The 23,735-nt window shown below is 44.2% G+C and overlaps 2 protein-coding genes across 5 annotated transcripts in view; one reads left to right on the top strand and one right to left on the bottom strand.

The window, feature by feature from the left end:
- SRPK2 (SRSF protein kinase 2) overlaps window positions 1-10,111 on the top strand; it is a 123,166-nt gene extending 113,055 nt beyond the window's left edge. For 2 of the 4 annotated variants that reach the window (XM_015885950.2, XM_032442344.1), the window contains 3 exons: window positions 3,949-4,018; window positions 4,728-4,820; window positions 8,478-10,111. In XM_015885950.2, the coding sequence (XP_015741436.1) occupies window positions 3,949-4,018; window positions 4,728-4,820; window positions 8,478-8,662 (348 nt within the window). In that variant the 3' untranslated portion in view covers window positions 8,663-10,111. Of the gene's footprint in view, window positions 1-3,948; window positions 4,019-4,727; window positions 4,821-5,250; window positions 5,344-8,477 lie in introns of all 4 variants that reach the window. The other 2 variants (XM_032442347.1, XM_015886025.1) reach the window with 2 other exon arrangements.
- Window positions 10,112-11,784: 1,673 nt separating this feature from the next.
- Window positions 11,785-23,735, bottom strand: part of KMT2E (lysine methyltransferase 2E) — a 53,785-nt gene continuing 41,834 nt past the window's right edge. Inside the window, 10 exon segments of the mRNA XM_015885824.2 lie at window positions 11,785-14,066; window positions 14,948-15,039; window positions 15,201-15,273; window positions 15,275-15,321; window positions 15,423-15,511; window positions 17,329-17,630; window positions 20,384-20,947; window positions 21,971-22,027; window positions 22,156-22,409; window positions 23,581-23,725. Of these exon segments, the coding sequence (XP_015741310.1) occupies window positions 12,552-14,066; window positions 14,948-15,039; window positions 15,201-15,273; window positions 15,275-15,321; window positions 15,423-15,511; window positions 17,329-17,630; window positions 20,384-20,947; window positions 21,971-22,027; window positions 22,156-22,409; window positions 23,581-23,725 (3,138 nt within the window). The 3' untranslated portion in view covers window positions 11,785-12,551.

The following is a 23,735-nucleotide window of genomic DNA, read 5'->3' as shown; positions in this document are numbered from 1 at the left end:
AGCATTTTTAAATCTGAGCCCATTTTTAAAGCAGTCAGTCTTCTCATTTGCAGCTCTTCATTTCAGCTGAAACTCTGTCCAAGAGCTGGATCTTGTCTGTCAAAATAATAATCCTGGCCTAGAGTTTGTTGTCCTTTTTCAGCTGGGGCTTCATAAGAGGAATTCAGGGAGCCTGATGAAAGCCAAGTGAATTATTCTTCTCGTCCTCTCCCAGACATCTTTCCCGAGGCATGCAGCCATTTTCAATCACCAGATTGAGTACACAGCTGTCATACACTGAAAATGTAGCTATTTCCAATTGTGTGATTAGACACGGATCCATAATGTATGATAGCAGTGCCAACAATTTGGTATTGTGGTGGGTTCATATGCAGCCACATGGCAGGGAAGGAATCGTAGCCCCTGCAGAGCCTACAAAAGCAGCAGGGTGACCATTTATCTGAAATGCTCTCCATCTGCAGATGGTGAGAAACAGTCTAGACTGTTTTTCTGTGATAACCTTAGAAAAGTGGTGAGTAGCGATTGCCAATGCAGTCAGCAAGGAGGGCTGATTGCCTTGGGCTTTCGTGCCATATGTTAAGTGTGCTTTGTCTCATTTGTTGTCTACATACGTTAGTTGCAGTGCTGATTTCTGTTGAGGTAAATGTCAGCATTAGGGAAGAAAGGATGATAATCCAAAGTCTTGAGTTTTTGTAAAAAAAAAATATAGTTTTTAAAAATGAACATGTTGAGTAGGAAAGTAATTACATAAGTTTGGCTAGCTTGCATTTGCAGGACCATAGAAATAATAGACGTACTTTGATTGGATCTCCTGAGGTTCAGTGGTCTGCGTGCCTCCTGCTTGAACCACGCTGAATATCAAGGCTACGTCAGGTTGTTCAGAGCCCCATTGAGTGTCTCATACCTGGACAGATGGCATTTCCACAGCCTTTCTAGGCAGCCCATCCCAGTGCTCTGCCAGTCTCTTCAAATGACTTTTTCCTTGTGTCCTTTCAGAATTTTCCCCATTGCCACCTGTTTCCATTCTCTGTTGTCCTTTCACTGTACCCTTCTGAGGACAGCGTATCTCTGTCTTTTCAATTATTGCCTTTCAGGAAGTGGAGTATGACAAGTAAATTCTCGCTTTGCCTTCCATATCAGAGGTCCTCCCCTGATCTTTCTGCAGTTTCCTGGTTTCCCTCCTGTGCTGGTGCTCCCAGGCGGGTCACAGGTCTCAGATGTGGGTGTGAGGGCTGAGAAGAGGGGAATATTCCTTCTGCCCTGTGCTGGTAATGTGCTTGTTACTGCAGCACTGTACATGCTCAGCCTGCAGCATTGCCTCAGTGCTCTGCCATCCTGAGCTCTTCTTACCATTTGCAGGTCTCCAGGTCCAGATTTTACCACAGACTGACACCCAGTTATGAATTGGGTGGTTTTCTGTACCTACTGTTGGGTGTAAAGTACTGAAAAGTGCTGAGTGTGTACAGAGCACCCGAGTATTGCCGGAGTTGGAGTTCTGAATCCCAGCCACTCTGGGTAGCACTGAGTAATTGCACACACTGCTGTTTGCACCCACTGTGAACATGAGCTTAAAAAGGGGAACTCTGACTGTTACCACCAGAGGTTTCATTTGCTGTTTACCTGCTTGTCAATGTGCTTTTCATGCTGACTCTGTTTCAGTTACTTTATGGTAAAAACCTTGGTCAAGGATTTATTCTTTTTGAAATGAAATCTTGGGAATGCCATTTATCTTACATTAACTGGCTGTTGCCTTGCAGGGCTCTGGGAACCTATTGCCCACTGGTTCCAGATGAATTGGTGTGGTGTTTTCCTGCAGGTAACGCTAAGAGTGTTGCAGGTATTTACTGCGGCACCCAAAGGGCAAGGCTGTCTCTGGGTGTCCCTGTGTGCACCTGTCTCAGGAGTTGTTATGAGTTTTGCAGAGGCCTGTAAGGAAAGTCACAAACTTAAATGTCTGAGCTGCTGCCGTTCCGCCCATCCTGAGCTTGGAGTCAAAGCTGTACAACAACAGGAGAAGGGGAACAGCATCGCAGTTTTAAAATCCTTGGTTTCGTTTTGGTAGGAGAGTGGTATAAATATCCTAAATCTGTGAGGACTTGCAGCTCTCATTAAATACCATCTGATCTCAAATCCCACTGTGGAACTCTTGCTTCTTGTGCTTCTCTCTGAAAGGTTTTTCAGTTTTTCCAATTTAATCTTTTTAATCCCACGCAGACATTTTGAGCTATTAATACCTCATTTTGGGGGACAGGAGCAGTATTCCTCCGCAGTTTACCTTTGTGACTAAATTCAACTTCATTCCCTTTGTTCTCTAGGAATCTGTGTTAAAAAGAGATAAGTTTCTTAATGCCCTCAGAAATCAGCTCCTTCAGCGTGTGTTCTACGAAAGTTAGCTCTGGTTTCCCTTGGGTGCAGAGGGGACACATGCAGCTTTGTGGTCTCATCTTGAGAGAGTAACAGTGTTGGGTTGGCCGTGTTTGGTTGACCGTGTTGGGTTGGTCCTGTGCAGCTTCTTGCTATCCTAAAAATGTCTTCAGTTTAAGTAGCTGATAGTAATTTATGAAGTCTCTTCGGTTATTTTTCTTTTGAAGCTGTAAAATAAAAGCTCCCAGTCTTGAACTCAGAGTAGAATAAGAAAAACCATGAATTCCCGTGAGTGGTAACACGTTCAGAAATGAAAGACATTTGTAGGATCAGCAAAAATGTCAGCAAACGGTATTTTTACCTCCTCAACCACTATGCGAATTGTTCTGGCTGTAGCCCACTTGGATCACTCTGCAGTTCACAGCTTGAAAAAGTCAAGTACCCATAAATAGGTTAAGTTTACAGGTGATTCAACAACTCCAGATTATGGATTGGAACAGAAAAGTGTGTATTTTCAGGAAACAAGTATTTTATAGTAAATGTTCTGACGCAGTGAAATTCCCTTCTCAAGCCGTGCCAGCAAGCTCTGTCTAATTATTGGAATGGTTCTGCTGGTCTTGGAGATGGAGAGCAGCTTGATACTTAGACCACCTGGAAGGAATTAGATTCCTGTGGCTGCCTGGGTAATTGGTGATCCTGAGCAGAAAGAGAATTGCTTGACAAATCAGATCCATATTTGTACACAAGTACAGGCTCCCATAATTATTTTATTCCTTGGAGGCTTTTATTACACATTACATCTGAATGGAGAAACTCTGCTCAGAAATAGAAACGCTGCCCATAGGTTTTGTCTTGACCTATTGCAGGGTGTGCATCCTGTGGGAGTACCACAGTGACCCAAAGGGATCAACCTATTCTGATTTCCTTCATCAGTCTCAGCCTTGCTATTTTATTTACCCCACGACTGCAGTATTTACTTTGATGGCTTCAGGTTCATCAAAAAGACTCTTTTAGAAACTGATGTAAATTTAGAGTCATCAGCGAAGCTTACCCTGTAGGCAATTTGCAGTGATTAATTATAGTTAGTAATGAATTTTATTTCCGATGCAGATATTTTTATTTCAGTCCTCGGCATTTGATCTCTGGCAGATAAGTAGCCCTCAGGTACAAGCGTAGCTCCTTCCCCTGTATTTAGAAGAACCTGACTCACCTCTGTTACCTTGGGCGCATTTAGCACAACTAAGGCTCAGGATGGCTGGCTGGGCTGTGTTCCTGCGCTCCTTGCCCAGCTCCTCCATTCATCCCAGTTGTGCAGGCAGACCCTCGTGTTGAGGTGCACTGCTTGGGTTCTTGATGCTGAACACGGGGCTCCCTTCAGAGCCCAGGTTTGTGCTGTTCTGCACTGCAGGACCCGTGGCTCCCAGGTGAGTATCCCTTGCAGAGCCTCATGTCCCACCGCAGGCCTTTGGCTTGGAGCGTTGGTTCCGTCTTTGTTCCGCTCAATATATTGCTGATGTTTTAAGATTGAAAGCTTTATTTCTGAAATACCCATAAAAATATCTGTTATGTTATGTTACATTATAGGCGTTTGAGCTAGCAACTGGAGATTATTTGTTCGAACCACATTCTGGTGAAGACTATTCCAGGGACGAAGGTATGAAAGCCCTCTGAGGTAGCGCGTGTTTCTGTATATTTCCACCTTCTTCTTAAATTCCTAGCAAGCTTACAGCGGGCTTAATTTTTGTTGTTAGTGAACTGTTCATACATGTTGCTTTCAGAACATAAATACGGTTTTCTTCTTTTTAGTTGTAAGTTCCATCAGTAGCAGTGGGTGGGCAAAAAGTCCCTTCTGCAGATATTCATCTACTTAGCAACTGCCTGAAGGAATTAAACTGCCCCTCTTGTAAGACTGCATTTGTGTGGAAACCTGACTGAGAATAACAACATCTTAGCGTAGAAAAGAAGCGTAGAATTTGAACTTTGCAGTAATGTCTAAGATTGGCACTGGAATAATGTTTACTTTGTGGATTTTTATCTGAATTAGACAATTACTAATTTATTTATTTTTTTTTAAATGAGAATTAACTCCTGCTTCCATCTGTATACCTGTCCATTTTCATGCTTGTTTGCTTGTAAGTGCCCTTTGCAGTGGTAACGTGGGCATCATTCATTGTTCCTAAGTGCTACTAATGATGCCAGAGCTCTGCTGATCATGGAAACCTCTGCATGGATTTGCTGCAAACATTGTTGATTTGAAACTATTTCTGATTTTTTACTAATTCCAGTTTCTTTCCTCTTCTTTTTTATCCCATCCTTTCCCTGCCCCTTCCACTCCCGTATCCTTTTTTTTCTCTCCCTCATAGACCACATAGCACACATCATAGAGCTGCTAGGCAATATCCCAAGGCACTTTGCTCTATCTGGAAAATATTCTCGGGAATTCTTCAATCGCAGAGGTAGTACCTCTTCTTTTTGGACGGTGCCGTGATGCAGACAGAAGTGGAATTGCTGTTGCTGCTGGCAGCGCGTCCCGCTGAGGAGTGTTTTCTGTAATCGTGCTGCAACTATTTAGTTTTGCAAAGCAAAAGACGCAGAAATCTGCCAGAAACTGATCTCTTATTCTATTTTTTAAAACCAAAACTGATTAACAAGGTGCTGCACCTTACAGTAAGCAGCAGAACTTGCTCGTGGCAGCCGATACTCAGATGTGGTTCTGAGAAAGAAGTTTTGCTGAAAGCATCTTTCCAAACAACCACGGGGCGCCGCGTGTCTTTTCGCCAGGCTCAATCTATTTCTGTCTGTGCCGGGCCATGTTAGTGTGTGCATGCACCGTACTGATTAAACTGTTGTATGTTTCTGTTTTGCTGGCAATGTTCTCCAATGCAGACCACATAGCATTGATCATTGAACTGCTGGGAAAAATCCCTCGAAAATACGCTATGTTGGGGAAATATTCCAAGGAGTTTTTCACCAAAAAAGGTAACGGTATTTATGCAACACTAATTTAAAGCATAATGCTATCCAAAAGGAGAGTGTGTGCACTTATGAGTACTGGAGACATATTCCACTTAATGGAGAGCTCTTCTTATTGTGGTGTGAACTTGGCTTTTCCAGGAAAGTGAAAATTTGCAGTACTCGTTTTGGTATTTCATTTAAAATTTCTTTTGGGACATACTCAGCAACGTGTGAGCGTTACAAGTGTCTGTGTGAATCTGTCGTCAGATGTCCGTGTAAATGTCAGCTGTGCACAGCTGTGAGCTGCTGGAACGGAGCTGTGCCCTCCTCTGTGCGTGTGCACTGCTGGCACCCACCGGCAGAGGATGCACAGGGAGGGCTGCGGGCTGCAGGCACGGGGTGTGCAACAGGGTAATGCTCAGAGCTGTGCTTGGGGACCTCCTCTGCATCCTTGTTTGCAGGAGGATGGGTGAGGACAGAGCACTGTGGCCGCTCTGCACTGTCTCACTGTGAGTGCTGCCAGTGCTGCGGGCCACAGCTGTGCTGTGCATCACTGCACACAGGAGCAGAGTTAACCCCAGCAAATACACTACCCTGTTAGCGCCTGGTACTTGCCCAGGCTGCTCTGTAAGACACGCTTCTTACACGGGAGGGCACGTGCAGTTCTCCATGTGTTCATCCCTGCCTGCTGGGGGTAATGGAGGCAGAGGGGCAGTGGCTGCATTACTGGGGAGCTTGAAAGCCCAGAACTTCAGTGTGGAGGGGAGGGGGCTGCTGGGTGTTTACAGAGTGGTGGATAAGCTGGAAGCAGCTGTTGTACAGCAGTGTGAGTGCCAGAGAAATGCAGTTGTGGGCGCACAGCAGCACTTCCCACCTGTGGGCAGTGAGTTTGAGGAGCTGCTGCTACCTGGGATAGGCAAATCAAGGACAGCAGGTCCAGGAGTGTGCAAAACAGTGAAGTGATGGGGCAGGAACGGACCCTCCAGCATCCCCAGTGTGGAACTGAAGTGTTCATTCCAAGTCTGGACCACACAGAGATTACTGTTACCGCATACTATCTGAAGCTCTTCTACAGCCTTCACAGAACTGGGAGGAAGCTCCCACCCGTGGTGCGCCGTGCTGCCCAGGCAGGCTGGTCCCAGATCCGTGGGTGTTCTGAACTCAAGCCCCATGTTATAAAATACAAGGAGTATGTGGAGACCTCAGGAGTCACAGTGACAGCCACCAAACAGCAGCGTCCTGCATGCAGCCGTGTGCACTTTGTGCCACTGGAGCGTGGAAAGAAGAAAACACAGGAGTGCTTGGGGGACAGTACCTATGGCAGGGACATTTTGTTCACAAAGTGGACGGCGACGTTGGATTTCCAGGCCTTCTGATGTGCTTGGGTTTTAACTTGAGAACAGAGCGCCTAAAACAACATAATGTAAATACAAGGATGAAGACAGGGCTTTAATTTGTTGTGTGACACAGTGTTTCTCATGGGACACGCTGCAACTGGAACCATCCCCTTGTGACCTTCAGAGGACACTCTGCTCTCCCTCCTCTGTCTCAGTCCCCTCCTTCCCTACTGGGCAGAAAGGCAGGAGGGCAGCGGCACACCATGGGCCACACATCCTACTTTTGTTGCCAGCAGCAGTCTTCTCTTGCCAGGGACTGACCATTTGCAGTCTTACTGTGTTGGAGCCTTTATGACAGTGCCTGGAGAGCTGCTTTTCAGGTGGCACCATGAGGAGAACCTTCTGCTGTGCCGAGGTGGCAGACATGCCCTGCTGCGCACGTGGCACTGCCAAGCGGTTGGCTCAGGCTCCCAGAGGCAGGATGGGGGTATGGCTGTCTTCAGCCGCCCTGGAACTTCCACGGCCACAGGGTTGTGGGGAGACTCGGAGCTGATGTCACGTAGCTGGCGATGGGCAGCAGGTTGCAGGTGGCTGATTTCAGCTGCAGGCAGCCATCGGGTTGCCAAACCACTTTGCTTAAAATAGTGTGACTGTGCCCCATGCAGGATGACACAGCGCGTCTGTGAGTCTGTGGATGAGTTGTGATCAGCCTCCAGTGCTGGCTGAGAATCTACCAGCAGCCCGAGTGGTTTGGGGATGGTGCAGGATCAGGATCAGGTAGAAGTGCCCACAGAGCTGTTTCTGTAGCATCGCACAGAGGCTGAGGCCCAGATATGAGCCTGGGAGGCAGGAGGTGGCAGCAGAGGGGGAGCAGCCAAAAGAGCCTTTCTTTCCCGTCAGTCCTGACAGCCTGCGGATACACGTGGCTGTATTGCCAGGCTGCTGGCTGAAGAGCTGTCACATCCTTCCTTTGGTCTGAATCACGCTGCCTGGGTGGCCACGTGCCACCTTCTTGGTGCAGCTCAGAGCTCTGGTGGGTTTGTAGATGATGTGGGCAGCACCGGGGGCTGCATTCTGTGGGAGCAGCCAGCCCCGGCCTCCTCAGAGGTGGAGCGGAGCCTTCAGTGCCGGACTGTTGTGTTTGGCTTGGTCTGCAGCGGCGCTGATGGTGAATGTCACGTAGGAAGCAGCACGACCCATGGTGCTGAGACTCGTGCATTAAGGTTGGAGCAGTTCTTGTGAGATTTGGGGTTGTTGGCCAGCAGTGTTCTTACTGACTGCGAGCACAAGATGGATGGAGTGCTTTTGTGTAGAGGAGCAGAAGGAAGGCCTGCAGCTCCTCACAGAGCGGAGGGCAGCGCTGATCTCTGCTCTGTATGACAGTGATGGGCTGAGGGAACAGCATGGAGCTGTGCCAGGGGAGGGGTGGGGAAAGGTCTGCACCAGAGGGCGGTGGGCACAGCACTGAGATGAGGAGTTCAAGGAGCGTTTAAGCAGTGCTCTCAGACACAGGGTTTGGATTTTGGGTGACACTGTGTGGAGCCAGGAGCTGGATCTGCGATCCTTCCGGTGCCTTCCCCTGCTGAGATGTTCTGTGATTTCAAGATAACAGAAAAAAGCAGACCGGCCACAGTGCTGTCTGGGTGCAAGGCGCAGTTTGCTCTGGGGATGCTTCCTTGGTTTCAGCACCAGCCATAGTCACTGTGGGGACCTGCAGTGCGCTCATCTTCCTAAACAGTGCTTCTTGGAGAACAAAACAAGCATTGGTCAGCAGCGGGCAAAGGGGTATTTTTCTAATAGCAGCAATGTTTGTGTTTGCAGGAGAACTCCGGCACATTACGAAGCTGAAGCCTTGGAGCCTTTTCGACGTGCTTGTGGAGAAGTACGGCTGGCCTCACGAAGACGCCGCACAGTTTACAGATTTCCTGATCCCCATGCTAGAAATGGTCCCAGAGAAACGCGCTTCAGCTGGAGAATGCCTTAGGCATCCATGGCTGAATTCTTAGCAGCATTTCTCAGCTATAAAACAAGCCAGCAACCACTTTTCAATGCATCGGACCTAAATGGTGACTGTCACAAATCCTCTAGCAGGATCACACGTGAGCTGGCTTCAACCCTCAGACCTTTATTTTGCTTGAGGTACTGTTTGACATTTTGCTTTTCGTGCACTGTGTTCTTGGGGAAGGGTAGTCTTTCTGTCCTCAGCTAGTAGTTTACTCACCCACTTTCTTCAGAAAACACTTAACGTGTCTTTAAGCATTGTTTCTTGTGTTGTGTGGCATTCAGATGTCAGATTTTTGAACAAAAGAAACTTCCTCCCATGTGTTTTGGCAAGTTTTGTAACTATTTATGAAAGAACTATTTTAGCTGATGCATATTATATAATTTACAAGCGTAAGAAATTTATGAAGTCAGAAGCCAGTTTAGGGCGAGGAACTGTACAATTTTATCTTCTGGCAAAGGGACGTCATTCTTGTATTATAGTGTATGTAAATGCACCCTGTAAATGTTTATTTCCATTTAAATATGGGACCGGGGACTCAATTTCAGAGTAAAGCTACTAAGTTTTAGAGAGCTCTATAGCAAAACCGATTGCATGTAGTGGACTTCAAACTGCTTTAAGGAATTGTGTAAACTTTCTATTCTGTAGCAGTTCCCATCCATTGGATTTTAAACAAAGTGGCTCTGGTTTACAGGATTTCATTCCCCAAACGGCACTTTAAAGGAAGGCTAGACTTCTTTCTAATAAAGTATGCATTATCAGTTAGCACTCCCTTTTAGAACTTTTGCCTATTTTAAGTGCTTTTAAGGAAAGAAAATAGCAATTTCCCTTACAATGTGATAGTGAAGACATGGTACCATATGGTGTTGCCTTTTTCTAAGCACTGTAAGCTGTACTCTACCTTAAGAAACAAATTAAAGGTCGAGCATGAGAACCACTCTGTGTAGAGTTACTGATCTGTTACAAGAAAAGCGTGCGCTTGAGTCAGCGAAGGGAGGACAGCTGCCAATAGTCACAGTGCAGCGGGCAAAAGGCAGGAAGCGAGATCATGCTCATCCCATTCATAGCTTTACGTGTCTCTAAAACAAATTGCACTAGCTTCACTTCTTCCCATAACCAGACATACAGTTCTTCTTTGTACGCTGCACGCAGAACTACGTGTTTCCTAGGAAAAAAAAGCTACATAGACTGAGGCTTATAGGCAATACAGATTTTAGAATGTACGGTGCGGAGGTGTGTTTTGGCCTCTTTTAGAAGTCAGTGGGATGAATGTAAGCTTACTTCTGATTTTCATGTAACTATGGTGCCACTTTTTATTGACTCTGTCCATATGAAATTTATTCACACGCCTTTGCAATAACTAGATTGTGAGAAGATGCCCCATGCTGTAACAATAACCAGTTGTTTGAGGTGCTTGCAGTTGTCTAATTAAAGTGTTTTGTTTTTTCAGACAGTGTGCTGTCATTGCCATCTTTGCTAGCCCTAGGCCCACTGGTGGCTAGAATGACGCGCCGTGCTGGCGGTGGGTGGGGGTGACCCGGGCTGAAGTGCAGCTCTTTCTGTTCAGCTGTAACCAACATCGCACGGGACAAATCCGCTCCTTCTGAAGGGTAACGGGGAACGATGGGCTGCAGTTGTGTGGTGCTAAATGAAATGAGACCAAACCGAGCCGTGTTTCATTCAAGGTGTTTAACTTCATGTCAGCAAGCAGCTGTTTACCCCCCTCCCTAAACCCGTACACACCTCATCCAAACAAAGACCCGGGGGCCACCAAGGAGCGCACCACCAACGCTACGGGCTGCAGAAACTCATCCTGTGCTGTGGCCCTGCACCAGCGGGGTGTCAGTACCAGGTGCCTCCGCCTGCTGCTTCCTTCCTCTCACAGGAACTGCTTTTAAAGGCCTCAAGGATGACACTGGTGAGAAGAAACAAAAGGCTACAAAGGAATCCAGAGGTAAATCATTATGCTTCGCACCTGGCCGTGCTGTTGGTAGTGTCTGGATGCTGCAACCGATTTCAGGGTTGCTCTTAAATACACAGAGAATATCAGTGTTTGTGTCAGTTTAAATGCAGGTTGGGTGAGGGGGCTCACTGCTGCTGCTGCGCTCCTTTCCCTTTGGTTGACCAGGGTGACAGAACAAAGCTTAGGGAGTTGGGGCCAATGCTGGGCCTGTTCTACTGTTTCCCCCCCGGGTCACTCAGTAACAGCAGTGTAAAGTGTTACCAATTAACAGACCACAGGTGGAGGTGGCTCTGGTTAACCAGCTGTGACTGTGGCCATAGACTTCTCAAGAGTCTGTTGGGTTTTTCCTTTTTTCTGCTGCTTTGGTTGGTAGCCGGGCAATTTGCTTCTACTGCACAGAGCGCAGCATATTCCATATCATGTTGGTGTGTTTTGCAGAGCCAGTCACTGTTCAGGGAAGCACTTAAAGTACTTTTCTGATGATTATGAGCAAAGTTTTAAGTAAACCCAGTACTGTCTATACTAGAAGAATTACCACTTTTTCTCAGTGAGTAGGAATTGCCATTTCCCATCCTGTCCTGTGGCAGGTTTTCTGGCAGCCAGAGCAGAGGAAGGTGCACGCTGGTTTTCTTCTCTGGGTTCTGAAAGAGAGCCAGCAAGCATTTGTTCCGTTACATGAACAGAATTCAGCACACACTCACTGATGAGCTGCAGGACACTCTCATACACCACAGTTACGCTATAAAGGTCTCGCTCCCGCCACACTGCAGTAAGAGCTCCAACAGAAGCAGGAAGGCACGTACTGACCTGTGCAGGTGGTGCTGTGGTTTGTAACTAAGAACAAAACATCATCTGATAGAGCTTTACTGCACCACCGTGCTGGCATTTGTTAGACACAACGCATCGGCTTAACATCAAATAAACTGAATACTTCACCAACTCACCCAGCATCACCTGACAGCAGACCCTGCCTGAATCCAAATAATTTTTCCTCACCTCTAAGCTCAGCAAGGGAACAAAACTCCCCCCTCCTGCACTCACTTCTACAGCCAGCTGTGCAATGACAGGAAGGCCATTAGCAGGCACCGCACAGCAGGAACAGCCGCACAGCTCCGTGCGGGCAGGGCAGCCCTCAACACACAGCACCCCTTCTGGACAAGTGGTTAAAACTGACATAATTGTGATTTATTAACATGAATTAAAATGCCCAACCAGTGCTGCAATGTGACAGTATATTAAAAAAAATTAAAGGTCATATACTGTACTACTTTCACAAAGATCACACTTTTTTTTTTCTGCAAAAGAGACTTATTATATACAATACTCTATCAAATGAAAGCAGCTTTAAGCCATTTTACAAGCAAAAGAAATACAGTATTTACAGCACTCAGACATTAGAAACGGTCTATACATTAAATTACATTTTCTGCAAATAACTGATGAAACAAAAAGCCATGTCCACACCGAAACGATAAGAACTGGTATTGCATTGTTCTATCTCTATGCACACAGAACTGTCGACAGAAGAAAATGGGGGGGGAAAAAAAAAACGTTGTTAGTGCCATCACGTAGCCTGTGTACTTCTTTAATTACATATGTATAAAAGTAATATAGAAAACATTCACTAAATGAATTTAACTGCAACGATAAAACTTTAAAGATTATGCAGCATCAAACCTACTGCCAGAAAAAACAGCTGGAATGTTCACTTACAAACCAAAAAGGAATAGCTAATACTGGCTGAACAGCACGGTCCGGGGAGTTTTAAAAAGCAAAAAATGGAAAGATACAATGAGAGAGCACTGGTGTTTGCTTTTATACAAAGTATCATGTACAAGCTTTAAAAAGTACCTCCCGTAGGTACATACGAAATATACACAGTTTATCTTACAGAACATTTTAAAAATGTTTAGGATTAAGGGGATCCATCTTAATGCCACCCTGAACCGTGGTAATTGTTCTGAAAGGTGGGCGGCACCTGTGCTCTGTGAATGGGGATCTGTCCAGGCACCGGTGACGCCTGCTGCGGTCCTTGCACTGCGTGCGGGAGCGTTACTGAGCCAGGGTGCGGGCAGAACCCTGAAGCGGTGGGGGTTGCAATACTGTTTGGTCCTTGAGGTTGGATGTGGGGACCCTGACCGGGGAGTGGACAATGAGGCCCTGTTCCAGCAGGCTGATGTTGAGGTCCGGGTCCTAACGTCGTGTGATGGGGGGCTTGCGAGGAATAGGAGGACACGCCCGTGTGAGCGCCCGAGGGAAAATGGGGGGGTCCTTGATGCGATGGGTGGTGTAACCCTTGTGCCGATGCCGGGTGGTGCCCCGAGCCTATAACGTTGGATGGGGGAGGTGGAGGGGGAGGAGGAGCAGAGTTTACAACGTGCTGGTGTTGTGCTTGCAAACCTTGGTGTCCGGCTGGAGGATGAGGAGGCTGGTGGTGGGGGATGGGGCCCGGCGGCGGAGGCGGGGGTGGCAGGTGGTGACCGGCAGCTTGAGAGTGAATGTGAGATCCGGGAGCCACCGCCACAGCGTGAACCGGGCCGACGACGTGTGCTACAGAATGCTGCTGATGGGTGCTCTGCTGCTGAACCAGGTGAGGGCCCGGAGCAGGAGGCGGCGGCGGAGGAGGAGGAGCAGCAGACGCTGAAGCCTGGTGATGAATACTGGGGGTCTGAGAGGGCAAGAAATGCCCTGCAGTTACATGGTGTCCCGGCACTGTCTGCTGACCCGCAGAGCCAGGAAGTGCTTGATTTGGTCCGGATGAAAACACAGTCTGTTGGGGGATGCTACCCTTCAGCTGACTGTAACTCTGAAAGTTTCCAGAGGGCTGCTGGTTCTGATAGTAGGTGGAAGAAGGGGGTGGAGGAGGCGGGGGAGGTGGCGCATTGCTGTTCAAATTCTGTTGGTTGAACTGGCTGTAAGAAGCCGAGGATTGTCCTGAAGCTGTCTGAGCGAACAGCGGCCCACTGGCCTGCTGCTGATTACCGGGTTGAAGGGCTGGCGCTGCAGGATAGAAACCACGGTGCGTTTCCCTCTGGGGCGTTCCGACTTGAGGTGACTGTGGATGATGAGGTCTGTATGGAGATCCCAACTGCTGCGAGTGAGGCTTTGGTGAGAGATAACCGTGCTGCACAGGCGCGTGGGGCGTCGATGGCTTCGGGGGGTTTTCTACGTGAGGCGAAGGGGGACAGTGGAGCTTCAAAGGTGCAGAAGGCAACTTCTGTGAATGTGAAAGTTGCTCAGCAGAACTGCGCAGATGTGATTGAGATGGATGAGTTTTTGAAAGTGCTTGGACGCTATTTGTCAGCTGTTTTTGTTGCAGCTCTGATTTCGGATGATTCACACCTTCGGCCTCTGGTGCATTCGCTGCAGCGTCCCAGTGTGAATCTGCCTTCGTGGGTGTTTTTCCCAGCGATGGTGCTGAAACTACAGGACTCGGCGAAGAGGGCTAGAACAAAAAGAGTCAGGGCAAAACATTCAGAACATTTAGTTATGAAAGCACTAAAGCGAGAAGCAGTTTCTCAGAATAGTGCTCTCTGATGATGGCAGAAAAACATGAAGGCAAAGGATGCATCTGATATATGAAAACCTGTGACAGAAGGAAGCTCAAACTTAGCACAGGCATCATTTCTACCAAGTACATACAAACTGTGCTCTAAAATCAAAGACCATCAAGTGCATTCAGAACTAGTAACAGAAACATGGCCTGTTGAGGCAAAGCCAGAATAATGTGCTATTTGTTAGTTTCACATTTCCAAGTCTGAAAGGAATAATTACTAATAAAGTATTTTTTCAGAGTGATTGAACATTCTAGAACTGGTAGAATATGAGCAAGCAGACTGGTCGTTACAACCTGAACTACTGCATTTCATAATGTACACAGAACTCCTGAATGGCTTTCTTCATATCGCTGCCTCTACTGAGAAGCAGCACTACTTCTGGCCTGGCAAGAGCCAGCTCCTGCTAAGGGGAGGAGCACTTCAGTCATTCTACTGCTGTCGGTTCTGCCAGTTCTTCAGCATTCCACCTGCAGAACTGTAGCAATACTGAATCCACTGACAAAACCTCTTCTGTGACTACAGAACGCAAGACCACAGAGGAGCAGATATGGCTACTGAGGAACAGAACACAAACTTTTTAGCATGCTGGAACTTCTGCAAATGTTCTAACAGACATTTACCCACATTAAGTAATTTAACAGAAATATCACATACATCTTCAGCTAAATAGTAAAGCACGATGGTAACGTTATAAAAATTAACTGGAGACATGTACACATGGTTCCAATGCACACCAAGTGCACATGCACCTGCATACACACTGTATTACCTTGCTTGCTTTTGAAGGACTCCTGCATGTCTTCTGTGAAGTATCTGGGGATGGACACTCAGAAGTAGGCTCTGGATTTTCAGCATCAGGTTCTACAGACATAAATTCGAGATTAATACTGAAGTGAGGAAAAGGAAGCATCTTGCAAAGAACACTAAGCACTTCATATCTGACTTTAAAAGAGCTACTTGAAGTTGTTGTAAGAGATCATTCAAATATATCAAGTGTCACACAAGGTCGTCTGCTTACTGACCTTCCATACATTCAGTGAAAGAATGGACCTTAAGCTGCAACTGGGAAATGAGATTTGAATGAGATGAAGGTGGGAGACTGAACATGGGACGGTGAGCATGGACTACAGGGTGACTCTCCCCCTACAGATGAAGCAGACCCAAACACGGCATTAGAACGATTGGTGGCTACCATGGGGGAATTGGTTAGAGGTATCTACCTTCAGTGTAATAAATGAACTCACCACAGTCCTTGTCTTTCCTATGATCGCTGAGAAGCAAAGCTCTATGATAACTTCGTTCTCTCACTTGTTCCACAGAGGTTGATGCAGTCCTGGAAGAGGGAAGCACATTCTAATTTAAGATGATAAACCCCCACGGGCCAAATTTCAGACTATATGCAAATGCTGGGGCACATTAAGTTTACATGGTTGGCTGCATTCAAGAGCCAATACTCATGCTACAGAAGAAATGCCATTTGTTAGGCATTTTATTTTCTCACATTTTAAATACACTGATTTCCTGCAACCCTATTACCTATAATAAGAAATGTCAATTCCTTTCTTTCATAGCCATGTGGAGTTGTTTAATTCTCAGCTGTCAAACCAAAAGCCACATTTAAAAAACTACAGGTAGTGAGTACTGCTTCATACTCTCCCTGTTTGTAGAAAGCACACTTCAAAAGTCCTATCTTTACTATAAAGTAACTTGCCCTTTAGTAACAGATCCACAGTTGTAAATACTGCACAACTGTAGATGAAAACAAGTGAAGCTTTTGATTCATCTTGCTAGATAGTAAGTAGAACAACAGCTATGCCTCTCATGATCAGTTACACACAATGTGATAAAGAACAGTAATGACACCATTCTGTAGTTACAAACTCAATTACTCTTTTAGGCAAGATCATATGGCAATACTCCACAACACTGCTGCAACTAAAATAAATGTTGGGGTTCAGCCTATCCCCCACATTCTTTCCTTGAAATACAATACACTGCCTTGTGCGTAATGGACTTACAGCCACTTTTCAGTGAAACACTGAAGGCTGCACTTATGTTGTCCCTTCAGCTGGCTCTACAAAATCCTTCTATTCTGGAACAGCTGGAGCAATCTAAGCAGGGTGGTACTCAACACCTCAGCCCATGTTCATCTGCAACACTCTCAGGCCTTCACTACAGCATAAAGAACTGCAGTGCTTATTTTGTTCCAATAATGCTTGAGAGACAGAGTTGGCCGAGCAACTAGCTATTTTCAGGCTACCTAAGAACACAGTGGGAAAAGCTGCACAAATTGAAGCCATGCTATGTCTTCCCCTTTCACAATGCATCTGCTTTTAAGACTGCTGGAATATCTGGTGTGGAGTACAATGCAGCATATTGTTTGCACACAGGGGAGCCATCCAGCCACCATAAGCAACTATGCACATACCTACACACACTGCCTACCTGAGCAGAAGGAACTGTTAGGTAGACTGCATGCTGTTACTGTACACTGTAAATAACAGCAAACAAGAAAAATGCATTCCAACTAGATCATTGAAAAAGACCTCCCACTGAAAAAGCTTTTGTTCATCATCACAGATTACTCCTTTCCTTCTTCCCTACGATATTTTTGGAAAGCTTTTGAGATCTAAAAGAACAAATCTTTAGCCATAGATGAAGTAGCAGCAATACAAGGAAGCTAAATGCAAAGCTGAGGCCATGCTGAAAAGCAGACTCAGCTCTCTCACAGCCCTCCCAGCACCCTCTCCATCCAGCTCCCGCCTCCACACAGCTTACCAAGAACACTGCAGAAGGAATGCAATACCATTTCTTCATGAGTCACACCTGCCCTTAACTTATACCACTTTATAACCTACACAACAAGGTGACCTGTTTTGTTCAAGCTAACGCTTTTTTTCGCTCTTGAAAAAAACAAACCAAACCTGAATAAAAATAAGTTGACATATTTTACACATAATTTTCCATATATTTTCTTCTCTGTGAGGTATCTGCTACATTGCTGAGGTAAGAGGTCAGACAACTGTTCTAATCTGAAAAAAGGGCTTTCTGATCAGTAATCTTATTAACAAAACACAGACTCCAACGAGAAGTGACAGAGATTAAGTAAATAATGTTTCAGAACTTTAGTCCTACCGGTTAGTTACTTACCACTGAACCTCAGGCTCGTTCTTCTCACTGGAAGAAGCTTCCTTGGTTGCACTGTTGTTGCCCACGTCTTCTGGAGCTGCATTATAAGCAGCAGTTGGCAGTGGTACAGGCAGACTTGCAGCGCTATCAGTTTGCTCCCCATTTTCACCACTGTTGTTAAACCCATCATTAGCACCACTGTTACTACTTATGTTTCCTCCACCAGCAGCATGAGGAGACACAGTAACGAGGGGAAAGCTTTCCGTCTTGGAGCCACTTTTTCTAGCTTCTCGTTGTCTCTTACGGTATTCTAGCAAGGATACCTATGGAGAGAAGATCAGAAGGAAGTTCACTCATTTCCTTCTTGACATTTTCAGTTAATACATTTCCTCAGTAAGATACCATTTACTTGGTTCTAGAAGAAAACACAGAGCTTAACAGAAGATGCTTCATCACGTTTGGAGCAAATTTACACAGCACCAAGGTAGTAATGACTATGAAGAAGTTGCAAAGAGCTTCTGCCAGGAGGAGGAGGTGTGCATTTTGCCCAGGGAAGAGGCAGAAGTTGATGTGGGTCAGAAAGATTTGCTGCTATATTCATACTGTTGGCTGAAGCTACAAAGTACTTTGTGGTTCCTCCTGGAACTGGGAAGAGCATTTTGGTAACATAATGCTGAGTTTAAGAGACTGAGTCACTTTCACCCTTGATCCCATGTGAAAAATCTACTAAACTTTTGCTTCACTCTACTGCATAAATGGTGAGATTCTCTGAGCTCTTTATATGTTTTTCTTAACAAGGAATTTGCCTCATGTTCTTTTCACAATCTGATTCAAATCAGTGCCTTTACACATCAATTCAGAAAATATTTCAGTCATCAATTTCAAGTAAAAAGTTTATTACCAAAACCAATGATATGGGAAGAGATGAGCAGTCCTACTTCACATCTGTCTGTGTGTATACTTTATACGTATTTATGTGTGTATACACATATACACACATACAGACGAGTTCCTATATAAATTAAAACACTAACTTCCATAGATTAGAAATCTAGAACATTAATAGATTACTTCCACTGAGAAAAACAGATTTTCAAATGCTTTCATTACATATCTTCACAATCTGACACAGCATGCTATAATGCTGACATTCAGACACCTTCATGCTTTTTTAAGGAAGCCTGTGCCGTGGAAGTTTCATTTCATGCCTTTCCTCCTCTGTATCAGGGAACTATCTTAGTCCTCACTAAAAGCTGACGTCCACTTCTACTCAGAGCTAGAAAGCAACAAGGCTGCTCTGTCCACAGCCCCATGTAGTTGTTTTCTATCCATTAAAAACTCATCTGTATGGCAGCATAAGAAGTCCAAACCACTTAATTCTTCCCAGGAAAAAGTCTAGCTTTAGAACTGATCTTGCTCTGAAATATTTTATACTTTCCACATCACAGGAACAGATGAAATCTTATCCGTGCCCACCATGTACAGAGCCATATTGAAATGGGATAAACTTGTACAGTGCTGAGAAAAGGAAACACCAAAGAGATGCTGAGATACAGAAATCCCTCCTTTAATAACTGCACAAGGACATGCGTATCTCACCACCTCATTGACTTCTATTTTTATTCTCAAAAAAAATACCTGAATACTCCCCTCACCTTAAGTGAAATTTGCCCCAGTCCTTTTAGATTGCAAAGTATACTTGAATGCATGCGTGCACCCTTACAAAACCAGAAAACCATTCTCTCAGAGGTACAATTTCCTGTAGTTGTTTCCTCAAACCAAGATTTTAGGCAGAGAGTCTGTGTGTGCAAGGGAGGCAGAGGGAGAACCACAGGTTTTTCATTTGTGCATTAGTGCAGCACAAGCACTAAGTAGTAAGAGCCAGGAAAAGAATGGGCTGCCGTAAGAGAATGGGGTGTTACTGATGCACAAATGATGCAATGCTGCGACTTGAGAAGAAATTCACTTCCCCATCAGATAAAAGAAGCAGCTGAAGAAATTTTAACAACTCCCACGTTCAGCTGCTTTGCAAATCAGCAGGAATACAGAATGGGAACTACAGAACTTGTCAGGGTCAGGACCATGTGAGAACATGGCTGCTACCTTGTTTTAGTTATATCTGGGTACCAAGAGAGGTAAAGCAACTTGTGACAGTCATGGGTCACACCCTTGTAGGATGCTCCCAGGGAAGTCCAAGGTGACATGACCAAAACACCCCACTGGACATAAATGTATATACACACACAGACAAAACTCACCTCCAGTCCCTCAACTATTACTTTCTTGAAGAACATAATTCAATAAATTCTACAGACTGTTATGAGAGTAACTGCCACATTGGAAGCCATTATTTCCAACATCTCTCAACCTTTCTGTATGGAGCCAAGGAGCTTTAAACTGACAGTAGTCAGGATATTCACACAGGCTTAACTTCCAACTTTATTTCCATCTGACCACAGTGAAAGACGTTACCTACAGGGGCTGTTTGAGAAGAACAGTAATTCTCTGTTGTGTATGTCTACCAAAGCAAATGCTTTATAAAAGAAGAAATTAAGATAAAGGATTTCTTGTATGGATTTGTGCGTGCTTGTAACAGTGAAACAAAGATACTGCATGTACATGAACGTTAGAGTTCTGAAGCACTAGAATCATAAACCTGCTAGTGCAACTAATTCACAGAGATGTTCCTTGTACATGATTTAAGATGGCACTATTCTGGCTGAACATTTTAATTTGTGGTAGCACAAGTAACTGTTTTTAAACCTGAAAAGTAGTTATTTATTAATTCATTTATGACTTGTATGAAATAACATGAAGTAAAAATGAAAATAATTATGTTTTTATATATTACTTTGAAAATCTGAATTTACTAATGGATGAATGCAACTTTCCTTTTGCCTTATCTTGGGTTTTCCTGAATAATACCCACATTAAATAAAAATTAAAATTAGCCATATATATTATATATATATATAAACATACATATTTAAATTGCTAATGCTTCTTTCTGCTATAGAAAAATATGTAAGAGATGCAGCCTGTGTGAGAGACACAAAATGATTCTTAAAATTATAACCTTTTTCTTCTGTGGAGGATTCTGGGGTGTGCAATTCCCATCCATCAAGTTGTCATTATTGACAGTCCTTCCAAAGCCAGATGCAATTCCATCTTCTGAAGTACAAAAAACAGATGCTTCCATGAACATGCCTCTAGCATCGTCTTGAATCAGGCACTTTGACTCACTTATTCTGAATCCACCTCCTACCTCCAACTGATGTGAAGGGGTCAAGTCCCTCAAATTAGAATTCATTGAGAAATTTACACCTGTCCTGTCGGGACTTTTTACCCAGGAAGAATAAATCGTGCCCCGTCCACAATGAGCAGTTTCTAATTGGCTGCTTGAGTCAGTCCTATCATGTGTAGGGGCTTCCAGGTTTTTATGCAGTGTGCTTTGCTCAATTACTTCGAGTCCCAGCTGGAGTTCTGACACAGATTCCATTTCTCCTGTGCACTGCCTTGTCACATCAGTTCTATTTCTTGGACTGGAATATCCAATAGTCTTTATTTCCTGCAGGCCCATTTCTGTCAGGTTGGAATTTCTGAAAGAATTCAGTGCTAGAATTGATGCTCTGTCATATCCCTGTATGAAAAATAAAACAAGAAAATGTAAATTATTTTTCCATATTGCAATTGTGGAGTAAAATCATTCTGACATTCATCTATACTTTTAAATGAAATTAAGGACTTTGCAGTATCATGTGTTTAAAAAACAGCTGTGTAGCCAAATATTTTTTTCTACTACTGCTATTAAGAGGATTTTAAATTAAAATACATATGTATACATTAGCCCACATCGAAATAAACTTTCAGTACTAGTGTTTGCTTATGACTGGCAAAGGAAGAAGAGCTTCAACAGGAGCAAGTCCCTGGTTACAAAGGACTTTCTGAACTTAAACATAAAATAGATCCTTGGTATCAAAACATTTACTTCAAGAAAAAAAGGGTGGTGAGGGTGACATTTTCATGACTACATGAAAAAATTTGTGCTTCAATATTTGCTAACATTTTGACCTAAAAATAATTAACTTTTCTACTTACATATGTACTTAGCCCACAGGAAAAAAAGTATCTGGAACATTCGTTTGCACCAGAAGTGAAGCTCTCCAGAAATAACCACTTGAACGTTTTATTACCTTTTCCTTTCAGGTCCTATTAAGTTCATGGTTCATCACAGTTATGTAAATTCAGTAGCTGTCACACAACTCAAGCCCTACACTGCTGTGGAATTTTCATTTTACAGACAGAAACATCCCTGCAGTTGTTCTTGTATCTATAAACCAAGTCGCCCTCTAGTGGTTCGACCACACGGCTTATTCGCATGCAACAGAGCACACCCTCACGCGGGGATATTCCAGACATGTCTGTAGCACTCAGTGTACCCCCGATAAACCACCACAACCATAATATTTATCCTTCTGTGCTCTCTCACTCTAAGCAAAATTAGGCTCAGTGTTTAAGAAACACTGATAAAAAGGAGAATGTTAATTTAAACTTAGATACAGCCAGAAAAGCTCAAGTGTTGTTTTTCCATACTCATCTGTTACGTCGCTGATATACAAATGAAATTAAGAAAACATTCAGAGGTTTAAGCAAATATCCTTACCTCTTGACTGTAAGCTCGCCTTTTTATTTCTGGGGAACTGTCAGGTGAGGAAATATTCTAGATGAACAGAAGAAATGGAAAGTCAATCTAACTGTTAGCAAAGAAAGATGCAAGACACCCCCTCCCAACACACAAACATTGATTTACACAACAATAAAGAATGTGAAATGCATTATAAATCTCACCTCAAAGTGCATGGTATTTCCATGTATGCATGGAGTTACAGGAGTAACTGGTGAATAAATGGGTTTGTAACCATTTCTACAAGCTTCATCCTCTGTTTTTACCCTAGGAGGAGTAGCAAACATCAATGGCTCCGAGGCAGCAGTATCAGCATGAGTTGGTGTGGCATACGGAGAAGGAGTAGGTGTAGAGGTTTCTGAGAATGCAGACTCCAAAAGCTGGTACAGTCTTCGTTTTTTTAGAGGTGTTGTAAGATCTGCATTAAAATTAGGGAAAAAAAGCAAGAGCAATCCCCATTAATTGCTCAATGTAATACAATTATGAATTACACATTCAAACAATACTAAGACAAATACCTTGCAGGCAGAATTCCTGAAGAACAATTAACAAGAAGCAGAGATCACTATTCTTTTTCTTTACCCTTTTTTTTTTTTGTTGCCAAGATAATGGGAAGAACTGTTTACATTTCCAAACAAATGCTCACTTAAGAAGTGGAAATTCAAGGGATCATCTAATATGTTCTATACCCTTAAGAAATTATGCTTAGCTTCTCGCATGTTTCCATTTCCTGTTACTCCTGAAAAGCTGACTAACATTCCCACATGCAATGGGGCCACTGAATTTAAGAGTACATCTAACCCTAACAGCATGTACAATTAATCTGTAATCTGACCTCATACTTCCTGATATTCATACTCAAAACCACTAGCCTTTTTGTTGACTGAATGTCCACATTTACTATGAGAAATGGTTGCTACTTATTTAATATCAATTGCACATTAAAGGAGAAAATAAAACCAACCATTATTTAACTGAGCTTTTCTTTCCAACAGCCATCCAAAAGGCAAAACATAGAATCACAGAATTACCCAGGTTGGAAAAGACCGTGAAGATCATCAAGTCCAACCACAGTCTAACCAGTACCCTAACTCTAAAAACCCTACACTAAATCATATCCCTGAGCACCACATCCAAATGGCTCTTAAACACATCCAGGGATGGTGATTCAACCACCTCCCTGGGGAGCCTATTCCAGTGCTTAACTACCCTTTCTGTAAAAAAGTTCTTTCTAATATCCAACCTAAACTTGCCCTGATGCAACTTGAGGCCGTTTCCCGTCGTCCTGTCACTTGTCACTAGTGAGAAGAGACCTGCCCTGCTCTCACTGTAAGAACCTTTCAGGTACTGGAAGAGGGTGATAAGGTCTCCCCTCAGCCTCCTTTTCCCCAGACTAAACAGCCCCAGCTCCCTCAGCCTCTCCTCGTAGGGCTGATTCTCCAAGCCCTTCACAAGCCTCGTTGCCCTTCATCAGGAAACAGGGAAAATACTGTTGGGATTTCATTAACTCATTGCTTTAAATAACTTCAGTCCTCCACTTCTACCTAATCTGACACAACTTGTGTGAATTTTATTAGTGAAATCTTTACCTGTTAAGGAACAGCTGTCATTCAGCAATAAAGGGCTTTTATTTTCACCATTGATGGCTGGACTTCTAGATCCCTCCAGCAATGGCGAATTAAATCTATCAATCACTGTTGAGTTTTCTTCTTCCAAAGCCTGCTTCAACCAACGCTGTAATAAA

This window comes from Coturnix japonica, chromosome 1 (genome assembly GCF_001577835.2).
Source record: "Coturnix japonica isolate 7356 chromosome 1, Coturnix japonica 2.1, whole genome shotgun sequence".
Taxonomy (NCBI): Eukaryota; Metazoa; Chordata; class Aves; order Galliformes; family Phasianidae; genus Coturnix; species Coturnix japonica.
Note: the sequence above shows the minus strand (reverse complement) of the source record. Positions and strands in the feature narration are given on the sequence as shown.